Here is a 13,639-nt window from a genome sequence, read left to right as displayed (position 1 = left end):
TACTCTATTTGTAGAAGATACTCATTGTCTGTTGAATAATAAGTAATAAATTAATAAAGCAATTCTCTAATCACTTCATGGGAAATGCCTAGAGAAAGATAAGGTCTATATACATCTCTAAGAATATCTCAAGCACTCTACTGGTACAGAGAAAACTCATTAGTAAATACCAATATTGACAGTAGGTCATAAAGATGGTCTCTTGCCAAGCAGACATCAACAAAACCCACAGGCCCTAAAGGTGAGAATATCCTCAAAATTGAAAGTCTACTCATAGCAAAAACAATTAGTCTTCATTTCATATTTTGAAGACATCATCACCAAAATCAAGAATTATATAATTCTCATTATTGATCTTAACTTCTAAAAATTTCTGTAAGCTAAAGAAGATTTTTAGATATCAACACCCGTAACACCAAAGAATACTACAACACTTTCTAAAATCATAGAATCTTTGTATTGAGGAGGAACAAAAGGGGGGGCGCCTGGGTGGTTCAGGTCATGATCTCAGGGTCCTGGGATTGAGCCCCACAAGCAGGGAGCCTGCTTCCCCCTTCTCCTCTGCCCTGCCTCTCTGCCTACTTGTAAACTCTCTGTCAAATAAATAAATAAAATCTTTTTTTTAAAAAAGGAAGGGACAGGGGTGCCTGGGTGGCTCAGTGGGTTAAGCCGCTGCCTTCGGCTCAGGTCATGATCTCAGGGTCCTGGGATCGAGTCCCGCATCGGGCTCTCTGCTCAGCAGGGAGCCTGCTTCCCTATATTTCTCTCTCTCTGCCTGCCTCTCCATCTACTTGTGATCTCTCTCTGTCAAATAAATAAATAAAATCTAAAAAAAAATAAAAAAGGGACAAAAGGGTACCTAATCTAATTTCCTATCTAATGAAGGCATCTTTTCTATAATATATATAATTCTTAGGATGTTCACACCTTTGTTTGCAGTCTTTCAATGACAACAGATACCTTGCAACAAAGCTATAGTATTATCTGATCATTATCACTGATGAAAGGTTACACTTTAAATTGAGCCAAACACTTTGAAACTATCTTTCTCAAAGGTCTTAGTTCTATTCTGTGGACTTTAATTCTTCTTTGATACGATAGTCTTTAAAACAGTCAAACAGAGCTATAATTCCTACTGTCTTCTTTTTTTTCCCAGGCAGACATCTCTATATCCCTCAAATATTTTTCACATGATATATCTTCCAGACTATTAAAATGATTTTAAAGTGTGATGCCTAGACTGATCACAATATTTAATATGTTAACTAGTTGAAAACACCTACCTATAGCTTTGTACTACATATCTATTAATATAGCCTAAGATTCTGTTAGCTTTTTTGCAGCTACATCGCATCATTGATTGAAACTTGAACTTGTAGACAATTAACACACACAGATCTTTTTCATTTGAACTACTAGCAAACCAAATGTACCTCTGTCAAAATGCAGCCCACAGACAGTTGATCTCTTAAATATTGGATTTTACAGGCTCAGAGAGGTAAAGTAACAGCCCAAGGACATAGAGCAAATTGGCAGAAGAGTGTACACATAACACCAAGACCTACTGGACTTCATTTCAGTTTTTTAGTATTAACATATTAGTACTATTAAAATATTAGTATTAAATATTAGTATTAAAATATTAATTTTAGCATTAATATAACCCATAAAAATACTAACATTAAAAGGAAGACAAAATTCACAGACCTGTCCCCCTGGGGATAAAAATGTATTATATGTTTATTAAAAAAATTTAAAAATTTTTTTAAAAATCTTTAAAAAAATTTAAAAAATAGGTGAATAAAACTCAATTTGGAATTTTTACTACTATAGATTATCATTTTCCAGGATATAAAAATAACCAAACTTGGGGCGCCTGGGTGGCTCAGTGGGTTAGGCCTCTGCCTTCGGCTCAGGTCATGATCCCAGGGGCCTGGGATCGAGTCCCGCATCGGGCTCTCTGCTCAGCAGGGAGCCTGCTTCTCCTCATCTCTCTCTCTGTCTGTCTCTCTGCCTATTTGTGATCTCTCTCTCTGTCAAATAAATAAATAAAATCTTTTAAAAAAAAATAAATAAATTAAAAAAATAAAAATAAAAATAAAAATAACCAAACTTGTTATCTCAAAATAAGTGTAGAATCCTTATCAGAATAAAAAGGTAAATATAAATTAAAGAAACTATCAAAGAAAGAAAGAAAAAAAAGACAAAATTGCCAAAAGTGGGGGTTCTCTTTTATACAGTTAATTTAATTTGCAGGGAAGGAAGCACTGGGCAGAAAGTCAGAAAATCTTGGTTCTGGTCTCAGATGCCTATCCTAAAATTCATATGAAAACACAAGAGACCTAGAATAGTCAAAATAATATTAAAAATAACAAAACTGAAGACTCACACTTTCTCATTTCAAAACTTGCTACATAGCTACTGCAATCAAGACACTTTGGTATGACATAAAAACTGACATGAAGATCAACAGTAAACAATTAAAAGTCCAGAAATAAACCCTCATATTTATGATCAATTGATTTTTGACAAAGGGTGCGACTCACAATCAAGTAGGATTTATTCCTGGACTGCAAAGGTTGTTCAGTATTTGCAAATCACTCAACATGATACACCACATTAATAAAAGAAAGGATAAGAACCATATGATCCTCTCAAAACACCCAGAAAAACCATGTGACAAAATACAGCATCCATTCTTGATTAAAAAACCCTCAACAAAGTAGGCATAGATGGAACATACCTCAACACCGTAAAGGCCATATAAGAAATACCCACAGCTAATATCATCCTCAATGGGGAAAAACTGAGAGCTTTTCATCTACATTCAGGAACAAGATAGGAAGTCCACTCTCACCATTATTATTTAACATACTACTGGAACTCTTAGCCTCAGCTATCAGAAAACAAAAAGAAGTAAAAGTCATCCAAATTGGTAAGGAAGAAGTCAAATTGTAAATAGCTGCCGAAGGCATGATACTCTCTGCAGAAAACCCAAAAGAATCCACCAAAAAATCGCTAGAATACATAAATTCAGCAAAGTCACAGGATATAAAAATCAACATACAGAAATATGTTGCATTTCTATATAACAAGAATGAAACAGAAAAAGAAATCAAGGAATTGATACAATTTACAATTATACCAAAAACTGTAAGATACTTAGGAATAAGCCTAACCATAAATGTAAAAATCTGTACTCTGAAAACTACAGAACACTTAAGAAAGAAATTGAAGATGACACAAAGAAATGGAAAGACATTCCATGCTCATGGATTGGAAGAACAAATATTGTTGAAATGTCTATACTACCCAAAGCAAGCTACACATTTAACACAATCCCTACCAAAATAACACCAGCATTTTTCCCAGAGCTAGAACAAATAATCCTAAAATTTGTACAGAACCACAAAAGGCCCCAAATAGCCACAGCAAACCTGAAGAAGAAAAGCAATGTTGGAAGCATCACAATTCTGGACTACAAAGCTGTAGTCAACAAGACAGTATGGTACTGGCACAAAAACAGACACAGAGATCACTGGAACAGAATAGAAAACCCAGGATACCTGAGTGGCTCAGCTGGTTAAGCATCTGCCTTTGGCCAGGGTCATGATCTACAGGCTAGAGTACTGTGACAGGATCCCCACTCAGCACGGAGTCTACTCCCTCTGACCCTCACCCATCTCCTTCTCTCACTCTCTCTCAAGTAAATAAAATCTTTTTAAAAGATTTTTTAAAGATTTTATTTATTTATTTGACATGGAGGAGGGAAGACATGCAGGGCGAGTGGGAAAGGGAAAAGCAGGCTTCCCACTGAGCAGAAAGCCTGATGCAGGACTTCATTCCAGGACCCTGGGTTCATAACCTGAGCCAAAGGCAGACGCTTAACGAATGAGCCACTCAGGCACCCCTCAAATAAATAAACTCTTAAAAAAAAAAAAAAAGAATAGAGGGGCGCCTGGGTGGCTCAGTGGGTTAAAGCTTCTGCCTTCGGCTCAGGTCATGATCTCAGGGTCCTGGGATCGAGCCCCACATTGGGCTCTCTGCTCAGTGGGGAGCCTGCTTCCCTGCCTCTCTGCCTACTTGTGATCTCTGTCTGTCAAATAAATAAATAAAATCTTAAAAAAAAAGAATAGATACCCCTTAAACAAGTAGTACATTATATGTTAATAAAAAAATAGAAAACCCAGAAATGGAGCCACACCTATATGGTCAACTAATCTTTGACAAAACAGGAAAGAATATCCAATGGAAAACAGTCTCATAAACAAACAATATTGTGAAAACTGAACATCATACAGGAGAATGAAACTGGAGCACTTTCTTACACCATACACAAAAATAAATTCAAAATGGATGAAAGACCTAAACATGAGACAGGAAACCATCAAAATCCTAGTGAACATAGGCAGGAACCTTGACACTGATGGTAGCAAATTCTTACTAGAACAGTCTCTGGAGAAAAAGGAAACAAAAGCCAAAGTGAACTACTAAGACTTTATCAAGATAAAAAGCTTCCACATAGCAAAGGAAACAATCAACAAAACAAAAAGGTAGCTTACAGAATGGGAAAACATATTAGCAAAAGACCTATCTGATAAAGGGTTAGTATCCAAAAACTATAAAGAACTTATTTTTTTAATATATTGTTGGATTTGGTTTGCTAGTATTTTGTTGAGAATTTTTGCAACCGTGTTCATCAGAGATATTGGCCTGAAGTTCTCTTTTTTAGTAGTCTTTATCTGGCTTTGGTATCAGGGTAATGCCGGCCTCACAGAATGAATTTGGAAGTTTTCCTTCTTTTTCTGTTTTTTGGAATAGTTTGAGAAGAATAGGTGTTAAGTCTTAACCTTTTTTTTTTTTTAAGATTTTATTTATTAGTAAACTCCACACCTGACAGGGGTTCAAACTTACAACCCTGAGACTAAGAGCTGCAAGTTCCATGGACTGAGCCAGCCAGGCACCCTTATTAATTCTTCTAAATGTTTGGTAGAATTCACCTATGAAGGCATCTGGTCCTGGACTTTTTGTTTTTTGGGAGCTTTTCAATTATTGATTCAATTTCTTCACTGGTTTATCAGTGTGTTACATTTTTCTATTCTTTCTATTTCAGTTTTCGTAGTTTATTATGTTTCTAGGCATTTATTCATTTCTTGTCCAATTTACTGGCTTATAGTTTTTCATAATATTCTCTTATGATTTCTTATATTTCTGTTGTGTTGGTTATTTCTCCTGTCTCATTTGTGATTTCATTTATTTGGGTCCTTTCTCGTTTCTTTTTGGTAAAAGTATGGATACAGGTTATCAATTTTTTTTAAAGATTTTATTTATTTATTTGACAGAGAGAGATCACAAGTAGGCAGAGAGGCAGGCAGAGAGAGAGAGGAGGAAGCAGGCTCCCTGCTGAGCAGAGAGCCCGATGTGGGACTCGATCCCAGGACCCTGAGATCATGACCTGAGCCGAAGGCAGAAGCTTAACCCACTGAGCCACCCAGGCGCCCCAGGTTATCAATTTTATTAATCTTTCCAAAGAACTAGTTCCTGGTTTCATTATCAGTTCTACTGTTTTGGTTTTTTTTTGTTTCTATATCATTTATTTCCTCTCTAATCTTTATTATTTCCTTCCTTCTGCTGGTTTAAATGTGTTGAACATTGCACAATTCTGTGAATATACTAAATCACTGAACTGTACATTTTAAATGTGTGAATTTTGTAGTATATGAGTTGATTCTCAATAAAAATATTAAAAAATAAAAATAAGAGGATTATACTACATGATTTTTAAAGTCTCTTTTTCATTTCCAGAGTTACATAAATTTTACAGAGAGCAAGCTCATCATGGCTTACATTTTGTCAACTAAAAATGAATACCTAACTGCACGGTGGCAAAGGAGGAAACCTACAAGCCAAACACAGGTAAAGTACAATTTTAAACAGTGATAGGAGCAGACTTTTAGAAAACCTCAGCAAACAACTCAGAACAACTGCAAATGAGAAGACTCTTTTCAGGCAATTTTAGGCAGACTGTTAATGTAGGAGAGAGTCACAGAGAGGTGTTTCAAGTCGAGGGTACTGCCATAAAGAAATGACAGACATTACATGCAGTGATTGACAATGATGTTTAGTTACATATCAGCCTTTCTAACTTCAACCACCCCCACATAGATATGAATGACCATTAGTAATGTTACCTTCAGATATAAAATGGAGATAAAAGGTCAAATATAATATCCTACATGAAAGGCCAATGACGCCTTTTCTTCTAAAAAGTTTATTTCATCACTTTGCATTTACATAAACAAAATGCCCCACTGTAAGGCTGTAGAGACCATGATACTTACTGCCTCTGCTTGGTAAGAAAGAACTTTGAAAAGGTCCCTCTCCACAGCAATCTTCTGCAAAGTCATGTGGACCTCAGTGGAGCTTCTCTGCATTAATTTAACATATAACTGCTCCAGACCCTGGAAAATAAAACCACAATACAATGACATGATGAGAGTAACCAAAACTATTATTAATAATTGTTACAGCTAAAAATCACTGGTAAACTTACAGTCATGGCAGCTTGAAAAAACTGATCAGCACACACTGCATTTCCAACATCCACCCACCCTTTTCCTGTTTTCATATTCATCTGGAAGAAAGAAGTTAGAAAATAATTTTTTTTTAATTCACAACTCCTCCCAACTGGTTGAAGAGGGTATTAGATAAAATATTTAATCCTCTGCTCATATTCCATAGTGTAATCCCCAGAAAAAAATAGCATTTATTATAGTTCTATGTTCTGTTCTGAACTCCATAACTTAATAGAAATGGCCTCAAGAAAGGCAATAAAAAAAATTAGTAACTTGAAAACACATTTTCTAAGAATTATTGAAAGAAGATATTAGGATAATTTAGATAGGAATAGAAAGTTCTGGAAAATTAGTTCTTCACATACTTGAAGTTATATGATAAGCATTAGACTATAACTCAACACACCTTGGTAAAGAAGCTCACAGTATTATAACTGACAGACATCTAAATATATAGTTGCTATGTAATATGCACAAATGCTACAGAAGCAAACAAGAACTGAATCAAGATGGGAGGACTGAGCACGAACTACAGCTCAACCCCTTCTACAAAGCCATAGAAATGATGTGTGTGTGTGTGTGTGCGTGTATAAAATATATATAATAAATACACTGTACATTTTACTATAAATTTACATATAGGATATAAGTATACTACAAACTTTGGTATAAATTTTATATACTCTAAAATCCCTAGAAATTATGTATGTTATGTCATATATATATATAATGATACACACAATCTCTAAGAAGATGTATCTTTTTTTTTCATTCCCTAGAAATAGGAGAACATATATACATATTTTTTTTATTCAATAAGCAACCTGGAAAATAAGGGGCATTTTCATTTGACCTGAAATTATGAGGAACTTCTGAAAAATAGACAGCAAATGGGATGAAACAAAAACCCACATAACAAAATGCACAAAAATGCAAAATGTAGAAAACATCCAGGATGTGAACAGTATTATCAGGCAGCAGGTTTCCCCACCAAGAGGTATCTTCCCTCCTCTCCAGGAAGGAACAGTGAGTACAATCACTTAAGTGAGAGAAAAATAGAGTGCCAGGTGGCTGACAACACAGGCCAATGCAAAATATTCAGCCCTACCTCTTGATCAGTCACTTGATTTGGGTTATGGTAAATAGTGTGAAACGGCATTCACAGACTATCAAGGAATTTCAAATCAAATATGAGCAAGAATCACCAAACAATTGAGGGAAACCAACCCGATGAAAGGACATCACACTCAACAAACAGAAGAATATCTAAGGAAACAGAATTAAGAGAATTAACAGATGGAAACAAAGAGTATTAGCATCATCCACAGAATCGTATACCTGTCACAATCAGTAAAATGTTCCTTTTAGTTTTCTATCTTTGAAAACAACAAAGCCAAAAATGCAAATATTAGAAATTAACAGAAATTGGAAGGTTAGAGGTGAGGGAAAGGTAGAGAGAACACGAAAGTACAAATATCCTCATAGGGTAGAAAGTAAAAACATACTCTCCAAAATTGACAGAGAAAGAAAAAAATACAGAGGGGATTTCTCGTTTTTGGTTTTTTTAAATTATGTTCAGTTAGCCAACATATAGTAAACCATGAGTTTTTGATGTAAAAAAAATTTTTTTAAGATTTTATTTATTTATTTGATAGACAGGGATCACAAGCAGGCAGGGAAGTAGGCAGAGAGAGAGGAAGAAGCAGGGTCCCCGCTGAGCAGAGAGCCCAACGTGGGGCTCGATCCCAGGACCCTGGGATCATGACCCAAGCCGAAGGCAGAGTCTTTAACCCACGGAGCCACCCAGGCGCCCCTGATGTATAAAAATTTTAATATATTATATATTACATTTGAAGTTCAAAAAGGTTACGATTAGATAAATTAAAAATAGTAGAAAATAATTAACAAAAACTGAAGGGGGAATGGGGGGATAATAGATAATAGAAAGATAAATCTTCATCTATCAGAGCAAGAAAAAATTAGATCATATCTAAAACTGATATGTCAAGATCTTCTTTTTATTATTTTATTATTATTATAGGCTGAACTACATCTCCCCAAAATTCATATGTTGAAGCCCTAACTCCAAGTACCTCATAATGGGGCTGTATTTGGAGAGAGGGTCTTTAACAAAGTGATGGAAGTTAAAATGAGACTACTGTAGTGGGCCCTAATCTGCCTGGTGTCCTAAAAAAGGAAAATCTGGATACACAAGGGACACCAGAGATGCAGGGATAGAGAGAAAAGGCCATATGAAAACATAGTGAGAAGGCAGCCATCTGCAAGTCAAGGAGAGAGGCTTCAGAAGAAACCAAATCTGCCAACACCTTTACCTTGGACGTTCAGCTTCCATAATTTTGAGAAAATACATTTCTATTGTTTAAACCAACTAGTATGTGTTATTTTGTTATGGCAGCCCTAGCAAACTAACACAGTGATATGAATGTATGATTAAAATATATGGAGGAAACCATGAGAAGTGAAAACAGAAATAATTATAATTAGTAGATTTAAAATTTAAAAAAAAACATATAAACAAGGCAATTCACTGCAGCATCCAAATGTCCATGGAAGGAAGCTGGATGAATACTGTGTAGCTATAAAAAAAGGAATAGGGGCGCCTGGGTGGCTCAGTGGGTTAAGCCTCTGCCTTCAGCTCAAGTCATGGTCCCAGGTTCCTATTTCGAGCCCCACATTGGGCTCTCTGCTCAGCGGGGAGCCTGTTTCCCCCTCTATCTCTGCGTGCCTCTCTGCCTACTTGTGATCTCTATCAAACAAATAAAAAAATTTTTTTTAAAAATGAGGAATATCTCTATATACTGCTACAGATTGATTGCTAGGATATAACCTTAAATGAGGTAAAATAAAGGTGGAAAAAAGTATATATATGGAATGCTACCATTTATCTAAGATCCTTTGGGGTGGTGAAAGACATGTATATATACCTTTATTTTTTAAAAAAAAGGATAAACAATAAACAAAATAGCTATCCACAGGGGAAGTGAAGAAATAGGGCAGAGAGGACACAGATAGAAGGTAGACTTATCTGAATATACTTCTTTCAGTAGAATTTACTTTGGAACCATATAAATATTTGACATAACTAGGGGTGCCTGGGGGGCTCAGTGGGTTAAGGCCTCTGCCTTTGGCTCAGGTCATGATCTCAGGGTCCTGGGATCCAGCCCCACGTCAGGCTCTCTGCGTGACGGGGAGCAAGCTTCCCCCGTCTCTCTGTTTGCCTCTCTGCCTACTTGTGATCTCTGTATGCCAATTAAATAAATAAATAATTTTTTTAAATAAAAATTAAAAAAATAAATATTTGACATAATTATAAAACAAAAAGCAATTGCCTAAAATCAAAAGCAAACAAAAATAAATGAATCCAGGTGGCAGATAACTCAGTTAGGCATCTGCCTTCAGCTCAGGTTGTGATCTCAGGGTCCTGGGATCAAGACCCACATCCAGCTCCCTGCTCAGCAGGAAGTTTGCTTCTCCCTCTCCCTCTGCCCCTCCCCCCAAGTCATGCTTTCTCTCTCAAATAAATACAATCTTTAAAATAAATAAATAAATAAATCTAACAATGTATCGAGTCAATGGCTTCATCAAAGAAAAGGGAATTATTTCAAGTATTTATAAAATAATATTTTAGGGGCGCTTGGGTAGCTCAGTGGGTTAAAGCCTCTGCCTTCGGCTCAGGTCATGATCTCAGGGTCCGGAGATTGAGCCCCACGTCGGGCTCTCAGTGAGAAACCTGCTTCCCCCTCTCTCTCTCTGCCTACCTCTCTGCCTACTTGTGATCTCTCTCTATCAAAAAAATAAAAATAAAATCTTTTAAAAGTAAATAAATAAGGGGCGCCTGGGTGGCTCAGTGGGTTAAAGCCTCTGCCTTCGGCTCAAGTCATGGTCCCAGGGTCATGGAATCAAGCCCTGCATTAGGCTCTCTGCTCAGCAGGGAGCCTGCTTCCTCTCCCTCTGTCTGCCTCTCTGCCTACTTGTGATCTCTGTCTGAAAAAAAATAAATAAAATCTTTAAATAAATTAATTAATTAAAATAAAACAGTATTTTAAGGGGCACCTGGGTGGCTCAGTTGGTTAAGCTTCTGCCTTTGGCTCAGATCATGAAGTCAGAGTCCTTGGATACAGCCCTGAGTCTGCTTCTCCCTCTCCACTGCCTGCTCATCCTCTCTTCCCCTCTCTCTCATGCTCTCTCAAATAAATAAATAAAATCTTTAAAAATATATTTTAATAATAATAAAATGATACTTTAACTATACAACCCTAGTGGGATATATGCAAAGAATAAAAGAAGTACAAAAAAATTTCTTGAACTGGGACGCCTGGGTGGCTCAGTTGGTTAAGGGGCTGCCTTCGGCTCAGGTCATGATCCCAGCGTTCTGGGATGGAGTCCCACATCGGGCTCCTTGCTTGGCAGGGAGCCTGCTTCTCCCTCTGCCTCTGCCTGCCACTCTGTCTGCCTGTGCTTGCTCTCACTTCTCTCTCTATGACAAATAAATAAAATAAAATCTTTAAAAAAAAAATTTCTTGAACTATTTTTAGAAATCATTCTTAGTAACTATATTGATACTGATGTATTATGAAACAATTATAAAAATACATTTTTTGGATATAACCAGTTATTCACTATATTAATGTTGTTAGGCACCAAGATTGTCAGGGCCAGGAAAAGAGACACAAATATAAGATCAAGAAGCTAAGTAAAATCCTATCCTATCAATTAGAAATAACACTATGTCTTAAAAGAAAAGGAGAGGGTCACCTGGGTGGTCAGCCCTTAAACCTCTGCCTTCAGCTCAGGTCATGAACCCAGGGTTCTAGGATCAAGCCCCGCATCAGATTCTCTGCTCTACAGAAAGCCTGCTTCTCCTTCCTCCACTTTCCATGCTTGTGTTCCCTCTCTCACTATGTCTCCCTCTGTCAAATAAATAAATAAAATCCTAAAAAAAGAAATAAATATTACTATGAGGGTCACCTTCATGGCTTAGTCAACTAAGCATCTGACTCTTGGTTTTGGCTCAAGTCATGATGCAGGGTCATGGAATCCAGTCCCATGTTAGGCTCCACACACAGCACAGAATCTGCTTGCCCCTCACCCTCCCCCTTTGCCCTGCCCCCAGTTCACACAGGCACTCTCTCATTCTCTTAAATAAATAAATATTTCTTTAAATATATCACTATGGGGGTGACTGGGTAGCTCAGTCCTTAAAACAGCTGTCTTTAGCTCAGGTCGTGATGCTAGGGTCCTGGGATTGAGCCCCACCCACATTGGGCCCCCTGCTCAGTGGGACACCTCCTTCTCCCTCTCCCACTCCCTCTGGCTATGTTCCCTCTCTCCTAGTCTCTCTGTCAAATAAATAAATAAAATCTTTTAAAAATATATAACCATGAACTCACTACATATTTTATCTTTCAAAAACATATGTATTTCATAGCTCTGTCTAGTAAAAAGATCTAGAAACAAAGACCAATGCAGTAGCAATGAGTACTTGTAATTTCCACATTATGGTTTCTGAATAGCATCCTCCACTAAAAGGAAACAGAGCTCTTTCAAGGTATCACTAGGGCAGGAACTACACAAAATGAGAATGGGTATCTTGTCATATCAGAAATCAAATTTTGACTATTATTTCAGTTTTGCTGTTAAAGATTACTGGAGTAGTGTCAAAAGGCTTCAGAATCACTTCAAGAGGCTTCTTCTGGCCAAAGATAGGTGCTTCAGTAAGAATAATAACTAAAATGGATTGAAATGCATTACAAATGTGAGTTCACAATGACACTTTTTTAAAAAAAATCTACCTGATCATCATTTAAGGATGTTAGAGAACCAACTCATTCTGAAGACTGCTTTAAAAAAAAAAATAAAGGCAGGGAGGCCTGGGTGGCTCAGTTGGTTGGACGACTGCCTTCGGCTCGGGTCATGATCCCGGAGTCCTGCCATCAGGCTCCCAGCTCCATGGGGAGTCTACTTCGCTCTCTGACCTTCCCCTCGCTCATGCTCTCTCTCACTGTCTCTCTCTCAAATAAATAAATAAAATCTTTTAAAATTAAAAAAGAAATTTTTTAAAAAAGGCAGGAGAAAGAGTCAAGACTGTCCTTTCTTACAAAGGTATACTTCAAAGCATACAAATAGTTGATGAGGGAAAGTTTCCCTTTATCCCAGTTAATAAAGAAGGAAGGAATAAAGAAGTAGAATGTGCAAATATCTACAGAAATAATGGACCTAGGGACATATCATCAAAGGGCACTAACACAACAAAAGAGACAGATAGATGCCAGATGGAAGTATACCATACTGCCTATGAATTATTCTTCACAAAACTAACCTGAATCAGATCATGTTTCTAAATCTACCTACCAGTTTACAGGAAAAACAGGAGTCAAAAGACTTTATTAAATGATACTATAAGGATGCAGTCATCAGAATCCAGAATTTTGGAAACTCTGTAGAACAAACAACCTTGCTTCTTCAACAAATACTAGTCAACAGATTAAGAAAGGCGGGGAAAACATGTAGACTGAAAGAGCTGTATTAAAAAAATAGGAGGGGCACCTGGGTGGCTCAGTGGGTTAAACCTCTGCCTTCGGCTCAGGTCATGATCTCAGGGTCCTGGGATCGAGCCCCCCATTGGGCTCTCCGCTCAGCAGAGAGCCTGCTTCCCCCTGTATCTCTGCCTGCCTCTCTGCCTACTTGTGATCTCTGTCAAATAAACAAATAAAATCTTAAAAAAAAAAAGGAACATAGATAACACTAAAGGATATAACCCTCTTTCCAGTTCACACTAACTTCAACCATATTCATAGTAGTAACGGCTACTTCACTACATCTACACTTTCTCCTCATTTAATTATGACTTACCAAAATCTGTCTTCGAATAACTTCTTCTGAAGCAGCTGAGCCTCCACACATACACACCAGCTTGCAAGCAACATGCCGTACTGCAAAACAGTAATCAGATACCCATAAACACAAAATCATTCATTGTTTTATATACTTATAAAAAGAAAGGAGGAGTAAAGTGAATCCAGTTTTGTTAAAATAACTATGAA

General features: G+C 37.0%; 1 protein-coding gene across 3 annotated transcripts in view; it reads right to left on the bottom strand.

The window, feature by feature from the left end:
* Positions 1 to 13,639, bottom strand: part of TEX11 (testis expressed 11) — a 312,028-nt gene that overhangs the window by 271,820 nt on the left and 26,569 nt on the right. For all 3 annotated transcript variants that reach the window (XM_082716160.1, XM_082716159.1, XM_082716161.1), the window contains exons 5-7: positions 13,449 to 13,528; positions 6,554 to 6,634; positions 6,342 to 6,461 (exon numbers count right to left, since the gene is read on the bottom strand). In XM_082716160.1, coding sequence (XP_082572286.1) covers positions 6,342 to 6,461; positions 6,554 to 6,634; positions 13,449 to 13,528 — 281 coding nt within the window. The remainder of the gene's footprint in view (positions 1 to 6,341; positions 6,462 to 6,553; positions 6,635 to 13,448; positions 13,529 to 13,639) is intronic.

Source organism: Mustela nivalis (assembly GCF_964662115.1).
Source record: "Mustela nivalis genome assembly, chromosome: X".
NCBI lineage: Eukaryota > Metazoa > Chordata > Mammalia > Carnivora > Mustelidae > Mustela > Mustela nivalis.
This window is presented reverse-complemented; position numbering and strand designations above follow the sequence as displayed.